This window comes from Chaetodon trifascialis, chromosome 13, assembly GCF_039877785.1.
Source record: "Chaetodon trifascialis isolate fChaTrf1 chromosome 13, fChaTrf1.hap1, whole genome shotgun sequence".
NCBI classification, from domain to species: Eukaryota; Metazoa; Chordata; class Actinopteri; order Chaetodontiformes; family Chaetodontidae; genus Chaetodon; species Chaetodon trifascialis.
The window spans coordinates 18,663,134-18,687,500 of NC_092068.1; the positions used below are offsets into that span (position 1 = coordinate 18,663,134).

A 24,367-nucleotide genomic window follows, 5' to 3' on the forward strand; every position below is an offset into this window, starting at 1 on the left:
TTTATTTTCAAGGGTCCCGCTCCTAGCCGCCTGCTAACCGCCAACTGTTCGACTAGGGTGGATTGGTCTTGATTACAGCGCCTTCTATGGTAGTGAACGTGTAATACAACCAACGCCCACTCGTGTGTAATTCGTTGCGACGCACAGATCATGCAGTACTTCATCCGAAACACAGGGGTCGCTGTAAAATTAACTACCTCTTATTAAACCAGCCACCCAGTCCCTCTTCTGCCTTCTTCTGCTTTGTTGTTATTGAAGAGACTTTAGATGGCCAACCAAAATTAAACATGGACTCGTAAAATATTTTACACAAAAACAGTAAAATGTCGCTGTGGCCTGATACGTAACTTGTGTTTTATTTTCGAACATGGTTTCTAAATTGAGATTGACATAAAGGAAAAACATACCTTTGAATACGAACTCCTGAAATTCTAGTTTTCGTGTTCATCAAAACTCTGGGAAGGTTTTGTTGGCCGAGAGAGTTAGTCTACACATGGGTAGCTAACTGGTTGTTATCAGATTGGGGGATAAAAACATCGGGATTTAACACTTTGAAGCTTTTATCGTCGTCATGTTAAAATCTAAAACCTTCGTTAAGAAGACCCGGTCGGGTGGGGTGATGAAAATAGTACGCGAACATTATCTGAGAGATGATATTTGGTGCGGAAGCGAAGGTTGCACTGAATGCAAACAAGAGTCCACGGTGCTGCAGAGAGACGCGTGTATTGAGAGCAACCTGTGCTCTTATCCACATTATCTGATTCCTGACACGAATGTGGTGCTGCATCAGGTAAAAAGAGTTTCCCACTTCCACTGGATACGCAGCATCATACGTGCATTCAAACAAGGAGGCCTTTTGATCACCAAACAGTCTACCATACTCTGTATAAGGTTAATTTAGTATCCTTTGTAACGTTTAACTGGGGTTAACCACCTTCATGATATGTATTTTTGAATGATTAGCAGGTCTTCTGATCGTTTTGATGTTAATGTTAATGTTCACAATTTCTGTGTCCTGCAGATTGACGTGTTGGAAGATCCTGTGATTCGTAATGTGATTATCCTGCAGACTGTGCTGCAGGAGGTACGCCACCGCAGTGCACCAGTCTATAAACGTCTGAAGGACATCATACACGAGAAAGAGAAGCACTTCTACGCCTTTACCAACGAACACCACAGGTACAAAGACACCGTTGCCTTTTTTTTTACTTCATCACAGCATCTTAATTTCACAATAGTAATAAAATGTAAAAACACTTGAAAGTAAATCAGTGACTAAATATATTGGTCACTTGCATATGAAGTTACATTCATTTTTACATAATAATCTCCTTATTAGACCTCATGATATTCATTTGCTTGTAGTACTCTTGAAAGATTTTTTTTGCCTTCATGTTTGTTACACATTCACCCATAAAATGTCTCTTCTTCCAGGGAGACATTCATTGAACGTGAACAGGGGGAGAGCGCCAATGACCGCAATGACCGTGCCATCCGTGTGGCGGCAGCCTGGTACAGCCAGCACCTGAAGACTTCCGAGTCCGGCACAGATGGGCTCAAGGTTGTCCTCCTCACCAACGACCAGGGGAACAAGCAGAAGGCAGAGGACAGCGGCCTGCTGGCGTACAAATGTTAGTGTTCAGTCTTCAGAGAAAGGAAATATGGGGCATCAGTTGTATTTGTCACTTTGTCACAAACACTCATTCCCTTCCATTCAGGCGAAGAGTACATCCGGGGTCTGATCGCGAATCCTGAACTTGTGGATCGTCTGGCTTTGTCCAATGATGATAAGGTAAACACGGTGTTGGATTAATTACATAAAGAGAAAAAAACTAATTCATAGACTGTATGTAGAATTTGTATCTGTAAGTCCAGTTCACACCCCTGCCATTGCTTTGTGCCTAATCTCTATTGGACATCGTTCTCTCTTCCTTCTCCTTCCATTGATGTCTTTTTCTTTCCTCCCTCAGAATGAGATCACGAGCAGTAAGGTGTTATTCCCAGAGCACCTCCCTCTGTCCAAGATCCAAGCCGGACTTAAGAGTGGCTCCTTCCTCCAGGGCACCTTTAGGGCTAGCAGGGACAACTATCTGGAGGCCACAGTCTTTGTCCAGGGAGAGGGGGAAGATAGCACAGAGGTGTGTGTGCACATTTGTTTGTAAATGTGCAGGGTTTCAACTGTTATCCAAAATCTGGAAATGAAAGAATCGTCCAGACCTCACCTGGGTTTGGGTCAGAAGTCATCATGTTGTGTGTTTCTACTTAGAGGAATTACTGCAAGTTAATTGGCTGTCAGTAACAGTAAATTGCCTGCACTCGTTAAACGCTCTGTACTGTCCCTTCGGCTTGTTGCCAGGTTCTCATCCAGGGTCTTCAGAACCTCAACAGAGCCGTGCACCAGGATGTCGTTGCCGTGCAGCTGTTGCCACGGAATCAGTGGGTGGCGCCTTCCTCAGTCGTGCTGCAGGATGAAGGCTTAGCAAAGGACGATAACGCTGAAGAAGAGGACGAGGAAAAAGCGGTGAATTCGGGTTTTGGATTTTGATCAGACTGGCTTTGTCTCCGCTCAGTGTTGCAGGAGGTGTAGGTTGTTTCCCCTCCTCAAGTCAGAATGAAATTCACCAGGGTGTCTGTTGGCATGGACAGACAGTATCTGGGTGCTTAACGACACAAACAGAGAGCCTTTACTTTTTTTCTTTTCTTTTTTTTTTAATGTATTCCTGTGCTTGTGAGCAGTTGAGGATATCAGCAGCTGAAGCAGCCAGGAAGCCCACCGGCAAAGTAGTGGGAATCATCAAAAGGAGCTGGAGGCCATTCTGTGGCATGCTCAATGTCTCTCAGATTAAAGAGGTAAGTGTAGGCTGCTCTGTAACACCGTCTGTCATATACAGATTAATTCTGCTTGCTTTGAAATTTTGAAGCTGTCTCTCTATGTACTCTGTACAAACTGTGCTAGCACTTCAGTGTCTGTAACCCGTAGCACTGACCGTCCCTTTTCTTTCCTTTTTCATTCAGTCAACCCGACATCTTTTCACCCCAGCAGACCGCCGAATCCCTCGCATTCGCATTGAAACACGTCAGTCATCCACGCTGGCGGGCCACAGGATCATCGTGGCCATTGATGGCTGGCCCAGACACTCCAGATACCCAAATGTGAGTTGAATGTCTTCTTTGAATGTCAGATCTTTGGAACTCCTATGAGTGGATACATCTCCAGCTGCCAAAGTGTGACATGAAATTGAATTGACATGTAATAATATGCACAATAACAGCCTGTGCATGGAGAGAAATCTTGTTGTTCTTTCCCCCTCTTTGTTAGGGTCACTTTGTGCGCAGTCTGGGAGCTGCAGGGGAGAAGGACACAGAGCAGGAGGTGCTGCTACTGGAGCATGACGTCCCCCACCAGGCCTTCTCTCAGGCCGTGCTCAGTTTCCTTCCCAAGATGCCGTGGGCCATCACACCAGAGGTATTAGCAGCTGTTCTTGAGACACACAGTAATATTTTTGTCACTGTTTTGTTCATGGTCTATCAGTGAGTCGACAACCTGAGTATGCGAAAGCACATGTGTAAAGACATAATGTGGATGTATGTGGTAAAGGACATGGCAAAGAGAGAGGACCTGAGGCATCTGACAGTGTGCAGTGTGGACCCTCCAGGATGTACAGACATAGATGATGCCCTGCACTGTAGAGAGCTGGACAATGGAAATCTTGAGGTACACGTATTGTACACACACTGTAGTAATAGTATTCAGTTATTTTTGTCTAGATTTTACAGAGTGTTATTTGTTTGCTGTAGGTGGGCGTCCACATCGCTGATGTCAGTCACTTCATCAGACCTGGCAACGCTTTGGACAAAGAGGCTGCGAACCGCGGCACCACCGTCTACTTGTGTGGCAAAGTAAGGAAAAACACACACACACACTTCAGTGTTTTCACAACATCATTACAAACCTAAAAGCTAGAAATAAGCAAAAGACTCCAGAAGCATTGTGGTTTTACAGTCACATGGTGTGTTTCATTGTGTTTCCATCAGAGGATTGATATGGTGCCTGAGCTGCTCAGCTCCAATCTTTGTTCTCTACGCTCCAATGTGGAGAGGTGAGGACCAGAGACACACACACACACACACACACACACACACACACACACACAGTACCTGCACTCACACAGTAATCAGTATCATCAGTGCTCGTAGATTTACGCCATTCATTCATTCATTCATTCATTTTACCAGGCTGGCTTTCTCGTGTATCTGGGAGATGAACCACAAGGCTGAAATTCTGAAAACCCGATTCACAAAAAGCGTCATTAACTCCAAGGTATAGTGCCAACACACAATGTATGACGACAGAAAACAGATACTACAGAAAAGGATAATAACACTACCCCCTGATTTCACTATCTTTTTGTAAGACACAGAATTACAGGGTCGAGCTTGATTTTTGTTAATTTATGATTCCTTGTTTGGTCTGGTTCAGGCATCTTTGACCTACGCTGAGGCCCAGATGAGGATTGATGACACCACCAAGAATGACGATATCACCAAGAGCCTACGAGGTCTCAACAGACTAGCCAAAATCCTCAAGAGGCAGAGGATAGAGAAAGGGTAAGGACTGGGAGTCGTGAGCAGTAGAGGCAGAAGAACAGATTTACAAAATGCAGGATGGTACTGCACTCTAATGCTATTGGTGGAAAATGCTGTTGACTTGAGTTTTTTTATAGATCTATGGCTCAGTTGCCTTCAAAATCAGGAGACATGCCTGCTAGTTGACCAGCAACTTAAAATACAAAAGCATAACTCCATTAACTGCTGAATATTTAAACTGTCTGTATTAAACATGAATTGTGTTGCATTTGATCCTTCAGGGCGTTGACGCTGTCATCCTTAGAGGTCCGTTTCCACATTGACAGTGAAACCCACGACCCCATTGACCTCCAGACCAAAGAGCTCATGTAAGTAACCTTTTCTCCACGAAAGCTGATTTCCTATTGTCTGTGTGTGTCATGCTGTGTGTTGAATCAGCCTGTGTCTTGTTTATCAGGGAGACAAACTCCATGGTGGAGGAGTTCATGTTGCTGGCCAATATTTCCGTTGCCCAGAAGATTTATGACGAGTTTTCAGACTGTGCTATGCTGAGGAAACATCCAGCACCACCACCGTCGAACTACGACATCCTGCTCAAGGCTGCGAAGTCCAAGGTGAGCGGGGAAAAAAAGTTTTGCTTTTCAAGTTATATGCTCGCAAATTGCTGGATGGCACAAAACAAATCCGACACAGAGGCAAACATCCCAACAGCCCAGTGGTTCCCAAAGTTCTTGGCAGGAGTATGGTACCTCACCACAGCTCTGTCCAATGAACTCAAGTGTCCTCATTATCACAGCCGTTAATTACAACCATTTAGCCATCACTGTTAGCTAACTGTTTCAACCGTTTGTCCATTCCCTTCAGCCAACTGTTTTAGCCATTTATCCTTTACTCTGCTTTTAAGCTGTCAACGCTTTGTTTCCTTTTGTCATCAGGGTGTGGAGATCCACACAGATTCGGCCAAAGCCCTTGCAGACTCCCTTGACGTGGCAAAAGTGGATGACTTCTCGTATTTTAACACGCTGCTGCGCATCCTGGCCACTCGCTGCATGATGCAGGCTGTGTATTTTTGTTCTGGCATGGACAGCGATTTCCACCACTACGGCCTTGCTTCACCCATTTACACACACTTCACATCACCTATTAGAAGGTATGAAAACAGATTTCTACACATTTTAACTAAATGTCTTGGGTTTGGCCTTTTTAACAAAGAAATGTGCACAATTGGCAAACTACCACATCACTGTTCTTTCTTACCTCTGTATGTCTATCTAAACCTCTACCTCCCCCCCTTCCTCTCTGCTCACCTGCTCTCCTCCACAGGTACGCAGATATTATAGTGCACCGTTTGCTGGCCGTGGCCATCGGAGCAGACAGCACCTACCCAGATTTGATGGACAAACATAAGCAGTCAGCCCTCTCCAATAATCTCAACTACAGACATAAAATGGCTCAGTACGCACAGAGAGCATCTGTGGCCTTCCACACACAGGTAAACACACTGTCCTGAGCCATCATCATAAAAAGTTTGACTGACCAGAAGTCAAACTTTGACAATCAGCACAATGTCCACTGATAACCCCATGAACCTCTGCTAAAAATCACGCTTTTAACACAAATGATCTCTTTCCAGCTGTTCTTCAAGAGCAGAGGCATACTGAATGAAGAAGGATATGTTCTGTTTGTGAGGAAGAACGCAATCACTGTACTCATCCCGAAGTTTGGCCTGGAGGGAATGGTCTTCTTCGACACGAAAGACAAGGCGACCCCAAGCCTTGTTTTTGATGAGGAGGTATAAACGCAAGTTATTTTTTAAAGATCAGCAGTGCTAAGCTGAAACCGTCATGTTAAAAAGATCTTTTCTGTGTGTGCTCAGGGTCCCACTCTGAAGGTAGAGCAGCACACCTTCTGCATGTTTGACAGGGTGAAGGTCACCATCAGCCTGGACGACTCCAATATTCAGCACCAGAAGATCCGCATGGCTTTGATTGAGCCTGTGGTAAGGACTGACGACACGGAACATTCACTGTCAGACGAAATGACGTAATGGCTACCTTATGTCGAAATCTGTAAATACAGTTTTTGTAATATTTAATGTTTTAGCCCCACAAGTGGACCTTTGTGCTGTGAAATGAGTATAAATAATGCTTTGTTCGTGAGTTTGGTTTAGTTTTAACAGCAAGCACCGAGTTCCTCCGGGTACTGCAGGATTTTTGATTTCTGATTGATTTTTCAGATCCTGGGTGTGAGCGTTCCAGCTCCAGATGTTGAGCCACAGGCCAAGAAAGCCAAACTGGACCGCTGACACAGAAACCAGCACAGCAATTCACCCAAACCATCGACTCATCTTCCAGAAGTCTATAAAGGAACGAGTTTGGACTGTTTGGTGCATTGACACAATTAACTGTTCAACTGCAAGCGAGCGTATCTATTTTAATAAATGTGCCACAGTGAGGCTGCACTGACCCCTCACACGTTACGCTTCTCCTGTAGTCATTTTATACTATGTGAAACGTGTTTGTACGCAGACGAGGACAGGCGCAAGGGACTGGAAGTCAAATAACAGTGCAGCAGTCGACTCAGTCATTAAAGATTTCTTTTTCTTAACCCACTTGGTTCGGTGTGTTTTGTCGACCCACTACGAATCTTCATCTGTAAAACTGAAATACTTGTACAGAAGATGGTTCATAACACTGATGGAAACAAGTTGTTACTGTCAACAGGAATAAAGAATTATGTATAAAATTAATATCACAACATCCTCTCAATCGATATGTGGCAAAGATTTAAGAAAATCCAACATTAAATGATTTAATCTCAGTAAACCAAAATCATTTTGAAAAATTTGATTCTGTGTATTCTCCACTGAAATCTCACATTGACATATTTTGGTCAAAAGTAATTTAAACAGTGTTCTGAACCACAATAATGAGAACTGTCACAATGCAATTACAGAGTGATAATAAATGTTATTGAATTATCTGGAGCTCGACCCTGAACATCACGTCTTATTTCATTAAGTCAAAATACTCAGTGCTGAAAATAAACATGGTCGAAACACCCGACTCAAAAATAACTGTCCTCTCAAGGCAGACAAAGAATTCAAGTTAATTTAATGCGACGATCCAGCCCATGCTTTCAAGTACAGAAAAAAATGATAAACAAATGGCTCAATTTTAGTGGCATTATTCAGTGTCTCTTCGCCAGGAATAAATACTCTACCAATCCAAATAAGATCCACAGGTAACCTGAATTCCAACAATTCTGACTCACAATAAAAGAAAACGCTCTCATCATATAAAAACATCATGATAAACAGTTTTATAAAAACATAAATACAGTACAAATATGATGTCATCTGATAGTCAGGATCAATTTGGTGGAGCACCAAATAAAATTGAAATGATGGCATTAGCATCAGTCCAGCATTCAAGCTTACTGTTGTGCATGTTTAATACAGGATTGACGTTTTTCTCCACTCTTATCACTTATAGCTTTTCAGTGTCTTTAGTCTTCTCCCTTATAACCGGTGATAAAACACACTATGGTGGAGCACAACTTGAACTTTAAACCTTAACAAAACCAATAACCACTAGAGCTGCAACGATTAGCTAATTAATCAATTAGCAGATCCAAATAAAATTGCCAACTATTTTGCTACTCGAACATTTGCTGGTTCCAGCTTCAATTAATTGTGAAAACAAACAAAAATAAGTTAGTTGCAGCCCTTTTAACCACTTGTGAAAGTTCTGTTCCTATTTCATTTAACATTGCAACCGCATTCACCCAAACCCAAAACTTCTTGTATTTGATTGCAAAATAAGCATTTTTAGCTCCCACTGAAAGCGGCGTCCATTTGAATGCATCAGTCAGATGGCTCAGTGTTGAGGATAAAATACCTGGAACACAAGAAACTAACTTTTAGTATGATGAAAAGGAAAATTAAAAAGCAACTAAGTTGCTAAAATAAACTAATACAGCCTTGCAGCATGCACAATACCGTCATAAAGTCTGCATTATACAGGTATTTTAAATAGCTACTGTATTAGATCTAAAGAGACAAACTGTTCCCTGTACTTGTGTGTGAAGGGTTAATAGTACCTTTACTTTAGTGTGTCGAGTGACCTGGAAAACATCTTCTACTGGGTTTGAACTGAAGGACTCTTTGCTGTGACAGTCTGAGCCGATGCCATCTATAAGACTGGCGGTGCCTGCTGAGGTAGTGTTGTACCCGCTGTCCACCTGAACACACATAAAAAGCAGTCCAATGCAAATATTCCATTAGGCAAACATGTAATGACCAACAAGAACTCATTCATGTAAGAGTAAGTTAAACATGCGGTGAAAGAACAAAGCAGCTCCACCAACCTGCATGCTGGAGTCGTAGCGTATGCTGCTTCCCTCTGCCAGGAGAGATACAAACATCTGAGAGCTTTCCGTTGCCGACACATTGCCCATACGAGAGCTAGTCAGCTGTCCTGAAAGCCTTCCTTCTTCCTCATCCTCCTCATCTTCCAACCTCGGTTCTATCCCTGTGTCCTTGTCATCCTCCATTTTCACAGGTTCCATAGGACCCAGGCTAACTCTCTCAGTGTCAGCGGGATGAACGTCACGGGCCATGGGCGAGGATGGATCTAGCTCCATAGGGGGGAGAGAAGAAGAGGAGGAGGAGGAAGAGGAGGAGCAGGGGACTTGTTCCTCAACCTCCTGATTGTCTTGGAGTTTTGGGTTGAGGATCGGGGAGATGAGGGGAGGGGAGGCCCAGCAGCGGACTCTGGACCGGGGCTTGGGTCTGCCATTGTGCTGGGGCCCAGTGAGGCAGTGGAGCCGTTGTGGGGAGCAGCTACGAATGGGAGAACAGCCCTCGACAAACGGGCTCTCATTGGTGGAATTGACATCTTTGTCAAGGGGGGCACCATGCGGTGTCGTATTGTTCAGCTGCTTCCTCTCAGCTGCAGAAAGAACACAGATTCAGTGTGAAGAGAAACTTAGTTAACGTCACCACAGTTTATTTAAAAAGAAAAAACTCATATAGAAAAACCCTGTTGTAATTTTTTTCAATTATGCTTTGTATATCATGAATCATGTACCTGAGCCTATGGGTGTGCGTGCTACATTTGCAACAATAGGAGAGACTGATGGGGAGACGAGGCCAGCAGGAGACGACCTATCAGGGAACAGTGGACTGGTGATGCTGCCAAGGCTGCAGTCGCGGAAGCAGCCATGCTGGATGGGACTGGAGGAGAACTGACCCTGTAGTTAAGACAATGCCAATACATTTTTGGTTAACAGTGCGAGTGTTAATTTATTGCATTGCGTGACATATTCTAAGAAAAATTCTACAACATCAAAATTAAAGACACATCCACACAGATATTGTGGTGTGAAACTGACACATCAAAAGCATGGCGCAGTAATCATCATCCTCAACACTACAGATCACTCACCGTAGAGGGAGTTGGAGCCGTCACACCGCAGGACAAAGGGGAGGAAAATATAGACGATATAGCTTCAAGCCCTCCTACAGCTCCCTCTCCCAGGTTTAGAGAAGGCCTCTCCGGTCTTGGATGGCTTCTGTCTGGGCTTGGTGGGCTGGAGCTGTCAGAGCCGCTGTAACTGCCCTGGCCATCGAGGAAGAGCTTTCGTCTTAAGGAGGAAGAACTGAGACTCTCCTGCACAGCTTCACACGCTTCCTCATGGCGGTAATAGTCCCCTGAGGACATGGAGGAAAGAGACAGACAAAGAAAAAAAAAAAAAACAACCCATGATGACTTGATGGGAGAGTACTCTTTCATAACACCCTCTGATTTGATTGTGCTGGCATTCATTAGAGGCTTACCTAGTAATTTCTCCAAATCAAAGGCCGAAGGTAAGGAAAGAGTTGTCTGGCAAGCAACTGGAAAACGAGAGATCAAAAACAAATTAGCGGACTGTGAAGGAGAAAAGACGTCATGGGACACTGTTTGTAGAAAGTCATTTCAAACCTACTCAAGGAACACACTAACCTGAGATTTTCTCTGGCTCCTCTTCAATCATTGCAGATACACAACCTACAGGTAGAAAGACACAGTACAGTAACATGAAATGTACCAAAACCAGAATACGACATTACGTTTTTAAGAGGGAAACGTGACTGTAAAAGACTTTGAGGAGTAACCTACTTTTCATATAGATCTGAGGGCATTTACGGGTGTCTGGTGCTGCCCACGGGGAAGGCACAATGGTTCCTTTGGTGAAAAACTTTATGGGGAAACAAACAAACAACATAATTACATCATGAGTCTAAAAACTTCTCTGTCGTTATACAGTATGATCAGATTTAATTAGAATCCCATACCTGCTCGATAGCGTTCTGACGCTTTTCCTCAATGTCAGTATCCATCCTACATGTTTGAATAGAGAAGAGTTTTGTCACTTAAACTTCCTCTTTTAATTCACTCTCTGATTTTAATAAATCATGGTGGGCTTAGTTCAGTAAAGCAACACTATCACTTTGTCACAATATCATCCTTATTACCTACATATCTCCTCCATCTCCTGCGACTACTGTGTTTTAGTGCATACCTTGTCTGGCTGAGGTAGAAGGACTGTCTCTGGATTTCCTCCGGGTCAATGTGTACTGGGAGAAGACTGGCCATTTCATCAATAGACCAGTTAAACTTGGGAGGAGTCTGCAGGAGACAGAGACGAGGAAATGAATCTTTACAATAAGAGATGTGTCACACAGAAGTAGGTCTAAAAGGCTGCAGGTGAGAGTTGTTCAAACTTACAGCTTTACAAGCCTTGGACCTGAAGACAGACGGGCTCGGCACCAGGGCTTCGTGGAGGTGGTGGTAGTCATTAGGACTTTCAAAGGGATTTCTAATGGAAGGCCTGCCTGGAGTCTCTGGAGTGATCTGTATCTCAACATGGTCCCCCATCTTAACTGACGACAGACAATATCGCAGTCAGCATAAAGGAAAATAAAATTGCTAAGGAAAACTTCACACAAACTGTGTCGTAGTACGGTGAATCGACGTTTTAGTTTGTTAGTTTGGTACGTTAGCTCCTTTACTTCCCTGTTTCCATGGCGTTAACTTAACCGACCTTCGAAGGAACCAATTGATGTAGAAGGAATTTGGTCACAGCGAAACATTACGTTTCCTCCTGTCGTCTTTCTTAAAGCACCACTTTACTTAAAAATGAAATGTTTAAATATTAGTTATATACGTTTTGCCGTTGGTACTTACAACTGTTAACGAGCCAGGACTTTGAACGCACAGCTAAAACCAATCTTCATTGAAGAGTCTGCAAAGAAACAACAGTGAGAGGGTTCAAACGTTTATTTCAATTTCGGCCTCAAGCCCCGCTAGCCAATAGAAATGTTGCAGGAAATTCTTGAGAACCAATCAGTGACCAAATGTCGTCACTTCCTCCTCCCGTATCGTACGGATTGGGCAGTGATAGTTTAGCACGCAAGGCTGCTAGCCGCTAATATTGTCCCTTAAAGATTTTAAGAGCCCTTATCTAAAATGAATACGAAACGTTTAAAGTCTGGCTGAGCTGTTGCAATAACTTACTGTTGTTTCGCGTCAGAGTCCTCTTCAAGTCCTGTTAGTTAGCCGCCTGCTAGCAAGCGTTGGCTAACTGTGTCCAGTGTAATTTACGCCATGGCAAGCGCAGCAAATGCAAACCTAAACGCAGTCCGGGAGACAATGGATGGTAAATATATATTTGTAAAATGACTTTGATTCGGTCGCAAATCAGCTGGCTATTTTTGCGAACTCACAGCTTGTGTGTAATCGTATTGCTAACATCGCACAGGACGTGCAGTAATCAGATGTCACCAGAAAATCTAACTAACTGGGTAACCTCTCATGTTCTTCATCCAGTGCTGCTGGAGATCTCCAGGTTGCTGAACACAGGTTTGGACATGGAGTCTCTGTCCATATGTGTGAGACTGTGTGAGCAGGGCATCAACCCAGAAGCTTTGTCTGCAGTCATCAAAGAACTGCGTAAAGCCTCTGAATCCCTCAAGGTACAGGAACAGGATCCCAGAGAGAGAACTTGTTCATATTGTTGCAGAGAATGTTTTTGGAGGTGTGCATTGATGGAGTTGAAATCGTGGCTTAAGTCCCAACCGCATTGCAGATAACGATTTTTTATGCTCTTTGCACAGATGTGGTAATATATCTTTATTTGTGAGGGAACATTTCAATCACTGTTGAGACAACTGTCAATAAAGAGAACTTGTCCTGTGCACAGGTGTACCCCACCCATGAAGCGGCTGTAATTTGATTTTAATAAATGATGATAACGTAACACTACTGTATTTTAATTTTCTTTTTCAGGCCTCTGAAAACTGCACAAACTGAAGTTTGGGATTTTTGGGCTCAGGCCCCATTCCTGGTTCCGAACCTACCATGGGCTCTCCAGCCAGTCAGATTTGTCTGTGTGTTGGCTCTCTCTCCTCTGCGTGTCCTTGGTGACTAACTGTTCCTGGTCTGTGCTTTGACTCGTGTCAAAGTTTCTGAGTTGAGGTCTCAGCCTCAGTCTTCTTCCAAAACACAAGTGTTCTCCTGACACGAGGGCACGCTCAGCCATTGTTCTTCAAGTCTCTCACAGATTTGTGAAGGTCAGAGTGGTTTTAGCATTGATGTCCTGCCTTAATTTAAGAGCCTATTCCTGATTTGTAAAATTACAGCTTGTGTTGCACTTTTCATGAGGACATTTTGTTCTGATGTTTTGCAATGTCTATAATTTTTCCTGAATTGTCCTTAATTTTTTTGTTAGCGTAATGCATTTTTCATCTTAATCCTTTTGCAATTTCCATTGCCATGTAATCGTCAAGGATGGATCAAAGTCTAAATTAAAATGTTACAGTCGACGGCCACAAGGTGGTGTTGTGTCATTCTTCTGATGTGAGGTATCGGTGTTCACTGGGTGTTGGGTTCTAAACTATGCGAGTTTCCTGTCTTGAGTTTTTCTGATGTTTAAGACCAAATAGATACTGTGAGTTTATCAGGTTCTTTTTAAAATCTCATTTCCCCTATTACCATTAAATTGCTGTCTTTTTCTCTGTTGTCTTGATCCAACTGTAGAATGTAGGAAAGCATTTTTCCCCAGTGATATCATTCTTACAGCCGTCAGATTTAACAAAGGAAATGATCTTTCCTGTCAGAGTAGGTGAAAGGGACAAAGATTGTGGTAGAACATTTCACAATAATACAAACGCATACCACGCAGGGCTGATCACATCCACGTGTACAAAAGAGAAGACATTAACAAGGGTCATTCTGTGCAGCAGGATGTCCTGTTGAAAAGAAATCTTTGCCCCTTTATATCCGCACTCTAGCCACAGAAAGTATTTGAGATGTATTGCAAACTTGACACAAAAAAAACATGTCTTTGATCAAGCAGAAACGAAGCTCCTACATCATGTGTCCAAGCACACAGCGCTGTGTTGTTTCTCCACTGTCTGTAAAATAGCTCTATTCATCTTCGAGATGAGGGAAAATGCTGAGAGCACAGAACATTCCTCCACAGGCCAGTCTGCAGCCTAGAAGCGACCTCTCCTCCGCGAGGGCTCCAATCGGTATCTTTTGAATGTATGTGTGTGTCCCCCTCTGTGTGTGTGTGTCAGTTTAGTTCATGTAGTGCTGTAGATGTCTACAAATGAGTAGCCCCTAAGCCATCTGACAGTAACGCCTCACCCCTCACAGGCGCACCACGGAGACAGCCAGAGAGTGAGCAGGAGAGTGTGTGTAAGCATTTCTGTCTTCTCCTGCTTTGTCTCGCCATCTTGACTGACGGGGCTGTGAGTCTAAATCTCTGTACTGCTGCTTTGATCTCTTAACACAGTATCTCCTCTGTTCCTCAATACCAGCATCTTGTTAGCCAAGTATGAGAGGCATACAGATACTGTGCAGTGGCTCTGCTCGATGGCCCATCAGCCCCGGCCTCCGTGGGGGGTGACCTGCATGAGATGTTGATGGAGGGAGACCCACATTGAGAATCTGTTTCTTTTACAAAGAAAAAGAGTTATGCATGGCTTGATTGGCTACTGTGGGCGTGGGATTCAGGATGCATTGCTCTCTGTTTGATGTGTTTGAAGGGTTTCTCCTGATCTTAGCCGGCTACTTTGATCTCTGTAAAACAAAATATTCACAAATCCCATAGTCCTCACTGAGAGATTAGCGTCCATATATGCATAAACATCTAAGAGGTGTTCAACTAGGGCACTGGTCAGGTCACATGACTGTATAAACTCAAGAGGCTAGCAGGTCCTCACATCAGAACTTCTAAAGGTGTTTATGTTTGTATGTCTGATAATTATCCAGGCTGAGGATTATTTTTCTGATAAATGAGGGCAGTCTCATTTAAAAGTGAAAGATGTATGTGTTGCAATTACGGTCCAGGTGTTTGCATTGGATGTTACAAAAATAATTAGACTGGACTGATTAGAAGTTCTTTATGCATAAGGAAACATGCTCTGTTGATGTTTGTACAAACCTAAATCACAAACATATTGTCTCACCAAAACAACTTGCCTTGTGTGAAGCAGAGTTTAGCCGAAAGTCAAAGATCTCTATGTGCACAGTTATGTTTAGATTACTAATTACCATTAGCCATAAACAGCTAGCTTTAATGGTCTCCCTGCAGAAACAAGACTTTGTTTATGTCCAGTTCATGCTTTATTTTTCGTTGTATGATGATTTCAGGGCCAGAATCTTTAGTCAGAAGATTTTTATTTCTGATGAATTCTTCTTGTTGGATGATTATAAAACAAAAAATGTGTCACTACTGTGACTGTTTTTTTGTGTCTTATAAATCCAGGTGCTGGGAATGTAACAAATATTTGCTCTTGTGCTTAGTATGATTCAGAGGAACTTTAATCCAGTATTTTAATTGTAAATTACTTTATACTTTAACACCACTACATTTTAGAGGGTAATATCATTATTTGTTTAGTACTCTTTACTCTACTACATTTATCTGACAGCTATAGTTTATGTGATGATTAAGAGTTTAAAAACAATAATATACATGTAAAATATGTGTAATAATTCATTACACTAAATTTAACCACCCAACAGTGGGCTATGGGCTGAATTAGCTCCACAGCAGCAGGCTACGACATTGAAATGCTGCTCACTTATTAATGCATCAGCAATACTGATCCAATAGTATAATATACTGTATAATAATGAAGCACTGTCAGAGGCCATTTTGACTGCATAATGACTGCTTTTAATTTTTTAAAGTTTTAACACTGACATACTTTAACTTAAACAAGACTGTGACCTTCGTTAAATGGTGGCCATTGTCAGGCAACGTGAGGAGTGGAATGGTACCAGAAGCACAAAACAACAAAAATGTCCCCCGTTTATTTACGGCCTGTTTACATTTTGTTTTAAAAGGTTTATCCTTTGTATACAACCCAGACTCCAAAAAAGTGTGGATGCTGTGTAAAACATAAACTAAACAGAACATGATCATTTGTTTGTCCTTTTTGACATGCACTCATTAGAAAAGGACAATATATTTAACATTTGACCTCATCAGCTTCACTGATTTTTGTAAATATCTGCTTATTCTGAATGTGAGGGCAGCAACACGTTTCAAACAAGTTGGGACAGGAGCAGCTAAAGACTGGGAAAGATGTGGAACGCTCCAAAAACACCTGTTTGGATCATTCCACAGGTAAACAGGTCTATTGGTAACAGGTGTGTATCATGATTGGGTAAGGGGCATCCTGGAAAGGCTCAGTCATTCACAAGCGAGGATGGAGCGAGGTTCACCACTCTGTGAACACATGATTGGATAAAGGATATGAATACATGAGCTCAGGAACACACTTTGTTCGCTAATGAGTGCGTTCTGTTTTTATTTACGTCAGAGCGTCCCAACACTTTAGAATCAGAACAGGAGCCACCATAAGATACAGATCATACCTGACCAATTAAGACTGCAGCAGCAAAACCTCTGCAGGCTTTAACAGACCATGCAGCTCTGCTCTGTAAGCTCTTACTTCTTCATTCAAGTTCAATAGTACAGCTTTACATATAAGGAACCATTTTTACATGTGAAGAATCTGAATACCACTCATAACACATGACATAACAAAGTGAAGAGCAGCACATTCTTTGTCCTGAAACCCAATTATTTATATCCTAGAGCAGTGCAGATCCTGAAAAGCTCATACATATATAAGTCTGTATTCTGGCACTAAAATGACTGATTAATTAACATTTGTGTTACTGATCAAGTCTGTCTGGCCCTCATCTCTCCATCCTTCAGCAGTATGAAGCTTCACTGACTGTATTTGCCCTGAGAGGAGTTCTGTGACCTTGTTAGAGCAGACTGCAATACACCACCCTTGATTAAATACAGGCCACACTTTTACACTGTAAGATTATACTATTTAGATCCCAATTAAATTCATGGCAAGAAAATTGGATCATAAACTCTTTAAAGGATCGTTAACAATCATTAGACAGGATAATGGCATGGCAATCAAAATATGTTAAAAAAAAAAAAAAAAACTTCCAAAGTCTTTTAGTGACTTTGTTGTTTTTGGACATTTTCCAAGCTGATTAATGTAGAATTGATTGATTTACAGTTGTAATTAGCTGTCTTCTGCATAGATGCATAATAATTGTATATCTCCCTGCTTGTTTTTAAGTATTAATTGGTTTCATTAACAAAAGCAGTTAATTGAATAACAATTAACAAAGTTGGCGATGGCATCAACGAAGCGCGTGCAAACTCCCTTGTGTTTTCCCTCTGATGATAATGAAACCACCTTTTTATCAGATTGGAATTTTGTGTGTTGGACTATGTAATGACTAATATGATATTGGGCTTATTAGTTTATTTGAGTGGCTCACTGAGGCGTTAAGCTGGTATTGAACACGTTGTGTTTAACAGGTAGGCACCATATGCTGCCTTAATCAGACACTGGAATCACATTTGGTTGTCAAATTGTCTTCTAATAAAAGCAGGTAGTAAAACAACTTGAGCTAATTCAATTTCAGCCGAGTTTGGGTGAAGTGAACAGCTGTTCGTATTTGTTGAAATGTTTTCACATTCCCTCTCTTTGTTTTTTTCTTTTTTCTTTGTTTTTTAAGGTTTAACTCCAACAGCCTGTTTGTTCTTCAACTTCTCTTGTAGAAAATAGAGATGGAGGGTGGACTAGCTGTCCACTCTCCTTAAAAGAAGACAATACCAGGCATATTGTAGTGACAGCTTGCATTGTGTGTGCGTGTGTGTATGTGTGCACGTGTGTTTATGTGTGTGTGTGTGCATGTGTGTCAGAGAAAGAGAGAAAGAAGACAGGAGAGTGAGCATGTGTGTGTGTACGCTCGGAAAAACAGAAAATTAGAGAATGTGTGTGTGAGGGTGAGTGTGTGTGTCTGTGTATGCATGTGTGTATGATCAAAAAACAGAAAATTAGAGAATGTGTGTGTGAGGACAGTGTGTGTGTGTGTGCATGTGTGTCAGAGCAAGAGAGGAAGAAGACAGGAGAGCGAGCATGTGTGTGTATGCTAGAAAAACAGAAAAACAGAGAATGTGTGTGTGTGCGCGTGTGTGTATGTGTGTTACAGTGACAGCTTGTATTCTCCGTGATTAATGATGTGCTGTGTGACTTGATAAGTGCTTCGGAGGACCAACGCTTGTTTCAATTAGACCTTGTGAAGGTCGCGACGCCGCGCCGGCCTCTCATTATCATATCCATAATCAATCCACATTATCATGGGGGAATGTGGAATGGATGTGTGATATCTTGGTCATACACACACACACACACACACACACACACACACACACACACACACACACACACACACACACACACACACCTAATCACATACCAAAACACAATGACATACTCTCTCACTCACAAGAGCACACACACACACACACACACACACACACACACACACACACACACACACACACACCCTTCACTCCAAGTTGATTTGAATCATAACAGTGGCTGTCGGAACGGATTGTCTGTTCAGATTAAGAGTGTGTTTCTGAGAATTAAGCAGCGCTGATGGTGGTGGCATTTCAGATCCCCTCTGCAGACATAAATGCCAAAACATCATTCTGTCACCCTCCCTCCTTCTCGCTCACAACCTCATATAGGCTGCGACCAAATGCACACACACACTCACACACTTAACCGGGACCCTGGGGCATTTTTAATAGAGGCGAAGTGATTCGTATGTTTTTACTGCTCTAATGAGAACAGATTGAGTGGTATTTACACTTCATCGGCTGATCTAACCACCTACACATTTCCCTCATGCTTCTGCTGCACACTGGCCAAAACAGACATGTGGAAAGGACCAGAGCTTGGCTTTCAAACAGCGACACAACATGAACATTATCTTTGTCCCTTTGGCTCACGATGGCACTACGGCAAGATAAATATGAATTATTAAAACAGGAAAAACTGTCGCCAGATTTAGTTTCTTTTATTTGTCTCAGAAACCAGATTCAGATCTCTGGTAGGCACACTGGTCTGATCACTGGGGATCTGACTGCAGTTTTCCAGTGAATCTTTAATTTAATCAGTAAGCCTACCTCAGATCGAAACATGTAAAAAAGTAGCTCACCTACTTCCTCAGCAAACTAACGTGCACTGACATGAATCAAGGCAAATGTTGGAGGCTGGGACTTAAGAATCACACAGTACTGCAGCAATTATGGGAATTAAAGGAGATATAAAAAATTCATTAACTCAGTAATATTCAATGAAGGGAGAATTTTCTGAGATGGTCAAGACAGAGGAAGAGAAACTTGAAGTAATTAAAAGAGTACTCCACTGATTTAGCATTGAACTACACTGTCAGACTCACAATGATCACTTTTTAACAAAATGATTAATATCAATGCAGCACAAGCAGAGATATCTTTTTTATTCCATGCATTTTTTGGGAAAAAAAACAACAAAAAAACAAAAACTGGCAGCTCAACCTCCGGCAGGTGGGAAATTTGGGGGTGTTATGCTAGTGGAGTGGGCTACAGAGGCCTGGTGGGCTCACTTCTAACTCCACACGTCCAGATTTTTTTCATTTTTGGACTTGCATATTTCAGACCCAACCCATGCTGACTCAAGTGACATCACTTGAGGCAATCAAATCAGCCGTTGTGCAGCTCACAGTGGAGCCTCAAAAGGCTTCGTCCAACTTTTTCACATGTGCAGCAGTGCTCCCAAAGACCTGCAAACAGGCTTTGATGGTTAAAATCCGTGGAGTTCGCCTTTAATATTACCCAGCTGAGGTATGACTTTGTTTCTTCTCCTGTGTTACAGAACACCGTATTTTCATCCTTCAGCAACTGGAAAGATTTTGCAGCAAGTTTCATTGTTTCATTTCATGGGAGTTTAAGCACAATAGCGGCTGTACGAATTAAACCTATGACCTTCCTGTTGTGAGACAAAGTCACTTCCCACCAGGGCATCCTGAAACCTGCTGGTTACAAGGTTCTCTTAAACACTGTGGTTGCTTACCAGACCGTGGCTGGATGAAAAATGAAACAAAACCTACCATCTAAGGTTATAATCATTTCATTAGGCTGACATATTACTCATCAGGTCCTTGTTTACAACACTTTTTTGTGGGCTGACTGGTTTCAGGCTCTCATATGGCCTCACACTCTATTATCAGATGATGCCACAAGCCTAAAAAGTTGCACAGCGCTGGCCTGGGAGGTTAAAACTCAACATTTCAGTACTCATTAAACACTTAAAGGTGGGAATTTACGGCATGAATCAGTTCTGCTTAACACTGATGGCTTTATCTGTGTGTTTTCTACAGATGGAGAAAGAGAGTCGTGACATTTCTTTTTGGCAAGGAAAAGGCCAGACTCAGCAGGAGTTATCAAAGGCAAAAAGTAAAAAGTTCGAGTTAGCTATCTCTCTCTCTCTCTCTCTCTCTCCCTCTCTCTCTTCCCCTGGAGATACTCATGTTAAGCATAATTAAGCAGATTTGATTAGCATCAAGCCTGGCTTCCTCTCTTGACTTTTAATGAATGTAAATCTACCATCTACATCCTAAAGATTAATTTCTGCCAATTAAAAAACACAAGAGGGCTTATTGGAGGGGGGAGGGGGGGCTGTGAGGAAAAGAGTGTTAAAGTCCTTTGAGTTGGAGTACAGTCGGAGTTTTATCCTCTTCCCCCTTGTCTTATGGTGAGATGGTCTCTGGAGATCTGTGTCTCTCTCTCCCTCACGACCGAGATCATTATCAGCACAATGTTCCGTGAAAGCCACTTTGAAAGGACTGCGAGCTCCATATGTAAATGATGGGAGTGTGTGTGCGGGTGTCTGTGTGTGTGTGTGTGTGTGGACTGGATGAGGAAGCAGTACAGGGAACAGGTAAAGGGATCAATTTGTCAAGCCAAGGTTATTGCCCCCCACCTCCCCTCCATCAGACTTTGTACAGTCTCTCATCGCTCTCTGCTTTGACTTTTTCTGGATCCTTTTTTGAGCCTGATTCAGATTTTTGTTGATTTAAGACCACGATGGTACGGAGCGCAAACAACATTACAACACTGACAAAACAATGGCACCCAGGAGGAATGAAGTGCAACATAAATTACTTCAACAGAGGTCAAACATCCTTTTTCTGTGGGGGCGTATCCAGCTATAGTGACAAAATTGAATTAAGCATGGATGTACTTCAAATCTGGCAGGTGCTAAGCCCTTACAGGATATTACTTTATATAATAATGTATATTAGTATACATTACATCATTGTGACACCTCTATCATTTTATATTTGGGAAAAATCAAGAAAAAATCAATTTAAATGTCCTGTATTTGTGGTTCCTAATGCCTATTTTTTTCCCTTTTATTCTAAAGCACTCTCTTACAATCAGCTTTAAGGCAGTCTCTGTGATGGATCCATATTAACTAATATTTAGACACGCAGAATATTTGCTCTCAAGGCAAGTAACCTCAGTAATCAGATCATAACATCTGCAAGGATAACTATTAGTCCCACACGGTAATGTGGGAAGATTACAGCGGTACGATCATTTAAAATTGCTCTAAAGAAGACAGATTGAGTGCCACAGACACACTAAGCCCCATCAGAAGCATTAATATCAAAGTGTCTTCGTTAGGCGTTCATAAATAGGCTTATCCAAAGTTTATGTAGGCTAATCTTTGCTCTCTCTCTCTCTCTCTCTCTCTCTCTCTCTCTCTCTCTCTCTCTCTCTCTCTCGCTCTCTCTCTCCCTCTGTGTGGATGTGTCTCTCACTCTCTAAGAACATGGCCAGGCTCCTCCTCTTTATGATAATGTGACAGTAGCATCTCGGAGACAAGCCTCCTCTCATTCTGACTCAACTATGTGATCTGTCTCTCCGCACACGGACCTTGTCTCCTCTCCTCTTCTTTCATCCCCCTCTCCTCCTCCTCGGCACACTCGATGCGCACGGCTCTCTCTCGCGGAACAGCTGCATTTGTTCGGCGAAGTTTCTTTCTGTAATAGTTGACTTTGAAGTTTACTTTTGTTCCTGATTTTCGGACATGACCACCATGGCAACTCCGGCTGCTCCGACTCTGCTCCCCGCCGCTCCGCTCGGGCACCACCCGGCGCCGAGCTCCGTCTCTCCGGCCACCAACTCTCCGCCACCTGCGGCCACCTCCGCCGCGTCTTCCCCGGCTACCCCGGTGGCGCACCCGGCGCTGCTTCACCAGTTCAGGGCGGACCTCTTACTACCGAACGGGACCCCGTTAAAGACCGGAGGAGCCCCGGTGTCCAGCAGCGTTAAGCCCGTGTACGCCACCCCGTCGCCCGTGGAGAGCACGCCGCAAAACAACGAGTGCAAACTGGTGGAGGTGAAAGGTGCCAAGCTGGCCTCGTTCACGGTGAAAGACACGGAGCTCATCTGCCTGCCGCAGGCTTTCGACGTGTTTCTCAAGCACCTGGTCGGCGGGCTCCACACCGTCTACACCAAGCTGAAACGGCTGGACATTTCCCCGGTGGTGTGCAACGTGGAGCAGGTCCGGGTGCTGCGAGGGCTGGGGGCCATCCAGCCCGGGGTGAACCGGTGCAAACTCATCTCCAGGCAGGACTTCGAGACGCTCTACAGCGACTGTACCAACGCAAGGTGAGTCTGGAGGAGGGGAGAGGGGGGTGACCTGGGTGTAAGGACCTCTACTCAACTTTACACTGTGTGTCATATCAGTCTGCAGGCCACAAAACTTCCATGATGCTTCACAAAAATCCAAATAGTAAATTTCGTGTCAGCTGATAATGTGCAACCTTATTTATTACAGTATTCTAATATTGCTGTAATATTTCAGGCCTTTACTCTGATTTGCATGAGATTAAGGCTAATTGAGTCTTCTGGCTGTTAAACATGTCAACTACATGGGTTAAGGGAATAATCCTTTTTTTTTTTTCCTGAAAATATAATTTGATTTTGCTTGTATTGGAGGGTTTAAACCGTTTGATGCTGACTGAGTGGAGGTCCAGTTCACCCCTCTTTATTTGGCACATTAGTGCTGCTTGGCCTGTCACTAATTACCATTAACAGATGATAAACACTGATGGGGATGATGGCGTTGACGATAATGAATTTTAGTAATCTCAATAAAGAAAAACACTCTTAAAAGTTTGTGGTGTTATCACGGGCGATGATCTCTCGCTCTCTCCGACAGGCACACATACACACTGTCTCCCTGTCTCTCTGACACACACACACACACACACACACACACACACACACACACACACACACACACACACACACATTGAATCTGACACTGTCATTCTGAGAAATTGATTCTTCACAGAAATTAATTAATTTTCATTTGGCCCCAAGCGGCAGCTTAAATCAGGACAAGCTCACTCACTCACTCACTGATCCCTTTGCTCTCTCTCCTTCTCTCGGCCTCCCTCTCTCTCCTTCCTTAATAACTCGCTGTCTTATCATATCAACACTCTTTAGCCCTGAGCATCAGAACAGAGGAGATGATTAAATGAATTCTCGGTATTTATGATGCGATTATGTAAATGAGCTGTTTTGCAGAACTCCGATGGTGACCAACTACATGGGTCATCAATCCAATGCACCACAGAGATGTTTGGATAAAAGGGCTAAATTGGCGGGGATTTGTGGTTTCCTGGTGCCTCAGTCTGCTGTGGTGCACACCACATGCTCGCAACAGCATGGGTTTCAATCCAGAGGAGTGTGGATTAGCCTTAGTTTGGGGAATTTATATTGTTTGATAGTTAATCCCTGCTCCTTGGAGCACGAATGATCCCATTTACACCTGCCATTAAATTCAGATAGAGGATGTGTCGAGATGTGTACAGATAGACGCCAAAAACTGATTTTGCAAAGTATAAACTACTTCTTTTCCATTTCTTTATGTTTCCTGGGGGTAGGTCAAATCATTCAGGTGCTCTTTTTTCATCTTTGAGCTGCATTTTGATTTTAATACCAGGTGTTAACTTTTGATACAAGCTTTGACTTGTTGAGCAAAACCAGAAGCAAACTGTTGTCCACGTGCGTGGATGAACACCTGCGCTGCAGCGTTTGAGGCCCTCCAACCAGATGCACCCTCAATCTAGATGCATCTTCTTTGCTGCTTTGAGATTTCTTCTATGTCAGGTGTTAATGGGAACGTTGTTCTACAACCGCTGAAAATACACAGCCTCCGTCGTCTCTAATTATCCACACAACACTCAAACAGCCTTTAGTTAATGAGATCTGGAAACATCACTCGTCTGAATTCTTCAAACGGCTTCCGCGATTCTTTGTCTGAAAGCTTCAAATG

At 42.9% G+C, this 24,367-nt stretch overlaps 4 protein-coding genes across 5 annotated transcripts in view; 3 read left to right on the forward strand and 1 right to left on the reverse strand.

Moving 5' to 3' along the window:
• Positions 1-475: 475 nt before the first annotated feature.
• On the forward strand, positions 476-7,194 carry dis3 (DIS3 exosome endoribonuclease and 3'-5' exoribonuclease). Its single transcript, XM_070977522.1, has 21 exons — positions 476-790; positions 1,022-1,179; positions 1,435-1,631; positions 1,719-1,792; positions 1,971-2,138; positions 2,357-2,521; positions 2,737-2,850; positions 3,016-3,153; positions 3,320-3,466; positions 3,599-3,715; positions 3,799-3,900; positions 4,036-4,100; positions 4,237-4,321; positions 4,481-4,608; positions 4,869-4,955; positions 5,045-5,201; positions 5,523-5,737; positions 5,911-6,079; positions 6,221-6,379; positions 6,464-6,586; positions 6,824-7,194. The coding sequence occupies exons 1-21, from the start codon at positions 572-574 to the stop codon at positions 6,890-6,892; spliced, it is 2,856 nt and encodes a 951-aa protein (XP_070833623.1). The 5' UTR covers positions 476-571; the 3' UTR covers positions 6,893-7,194.
• Positions 7,195-7,362: 168 nt separating this feature from the next.
• bora (bora aurora kinase A activator) lies at positions 7,363-11,888 on the reverse strand. Its single transcript, XM_070977525.1, has 12 exons — positions 11,817-11,888; positions 11,358-11,512; positions 11,152-11,258; positions 10,925-10,970; positions 10,749-10,827; positions 10,593-10,637; positions 10,427-10,483; positions 10,035-10,300; positions 9,678-9,840; positions 8,956-9,539; positions 8,689-8,829; positions 7,363-8,486 (listed from the first exon to the last, which is right to left on the reverse strand). The coding sequence occupies exons 2-12, from the start codon at positions 11,505-11,507 to the stop codon at positions 8,466-8,468; spliced, it is 1,659 nt and encodes a 552-aa protein (XP_070833626.1). The 5' UTR covers positions 11,508-11,512; positions 11,817-11,888; the 3' UTR covers positions 7,363-8,465.
• A 106-nt stretch (positions 11,889-11,994) lies between these two features.
• Positions 11,995-13,459, forward strand: mzt1 (mitotic spindle organizing protein 1). Its single transcript, XM_070977851.1, has 3 exons — positions 11,995-12,288; positions 12,459-12,604; positions 12,918-13,459. Exons 1-3 carry the CDS (start codon positions 12,237-12,239, stop codon positions 12,939-12,941), a joined length of 222 nt encoding a protein of 73 aa, XP_070833952.1. The 5' UTR covers positions 11,995-12,236; the 3' UTR covers positions 12,942-13,459.
• Positions 13,460-21,918: 8,459 nt separating this feature from the next.
• The window catches only part of dachc (dachshund c), a 23,715-nt gene continuing 21,266 nt past the window's right edge, over positions 21,919-24,367 (forward strand). For both annotated transcript variants that reach the window (XM_070978209.1, XM_070978210.1), the window contains exon 1: positions 21,919-22,692. In XM_070978209.1, coding sequence (XP_070834310.1) covers positions 22,109-22,692 — 584 coding nt within the window. In that variant the 5' untranslated portion in view covers positions 21,919-22,108. The remainder of the gene's footprint in view (positions 22,693-24,367) is intronic.

Excerpts from the sequence above, each read along its gene's own strand:
- mzt1 (XM_070977851.1), top strand. The coding sequence starts at position 12,237 with ATGGCAAGCGCAGCAAATGCAAACCTAAACGCAGTCCGGGAGACAATG. Across the intron at positions 12,289-12,458 it reads AGTCCGGGAGACAATGGATG|TGCTGCTGGAGATCTCCAGG; the intron begins GTAAATATATAT and ends TTCTTCATCCAG. Across the intron at positions 12,605-12,917 it reads AAGCCTCTGAATCCCTCAAG|GCCTCTGAAAACTGCACAAA; the intron begins GTACAGGAACAG and ends TTTCTTTTTCAG.
- bora (XM_070977525.1), bottom strand. The coding sequence starts at position 11,507 with ATGGGGGACCATGTTGAGATACAGATCACTCCAGAGACTCCAGGCAGG. Across the intron at positions 9,540-9,677 it reads ACGCACACCCATAGGCTCAG|CTGAGAGGAAGCAGCTGAAC; the intron begins GTACATGATTCA and ends TTCTTTCTGCAG. Across the intron at positions 8,487-8,688 it reads CTCGACACACTAAAGTAAAG|GTATTTTATCCTCAACACTG; the intron begins GTACTATTAACC and ends CTTGTGTTCCAG.
- dis3 (XM_070977522.1), top strand. The coding sequence starts at position 572 with ATGTTAAAATCTAAAACCTTCGTTAAGAAGACCCGGTCGGGTGGGGTG. Across the intron at positions 1,793-1,970 it reads CTTTGTCCAATGATGATAAG|AATGAGATCACGAGCAGTAA; the intron begins GTAAACACGGTG and ends TTCCTCCCTCAG. Across the intron at positions 3,154-3,319 it reads GACACTCCAGATACCCAAAT|GGTCACTTTGTGCGCAGTCT; the intron begins GTGAGTTGAATG and ends CCTCTTTGTTAG.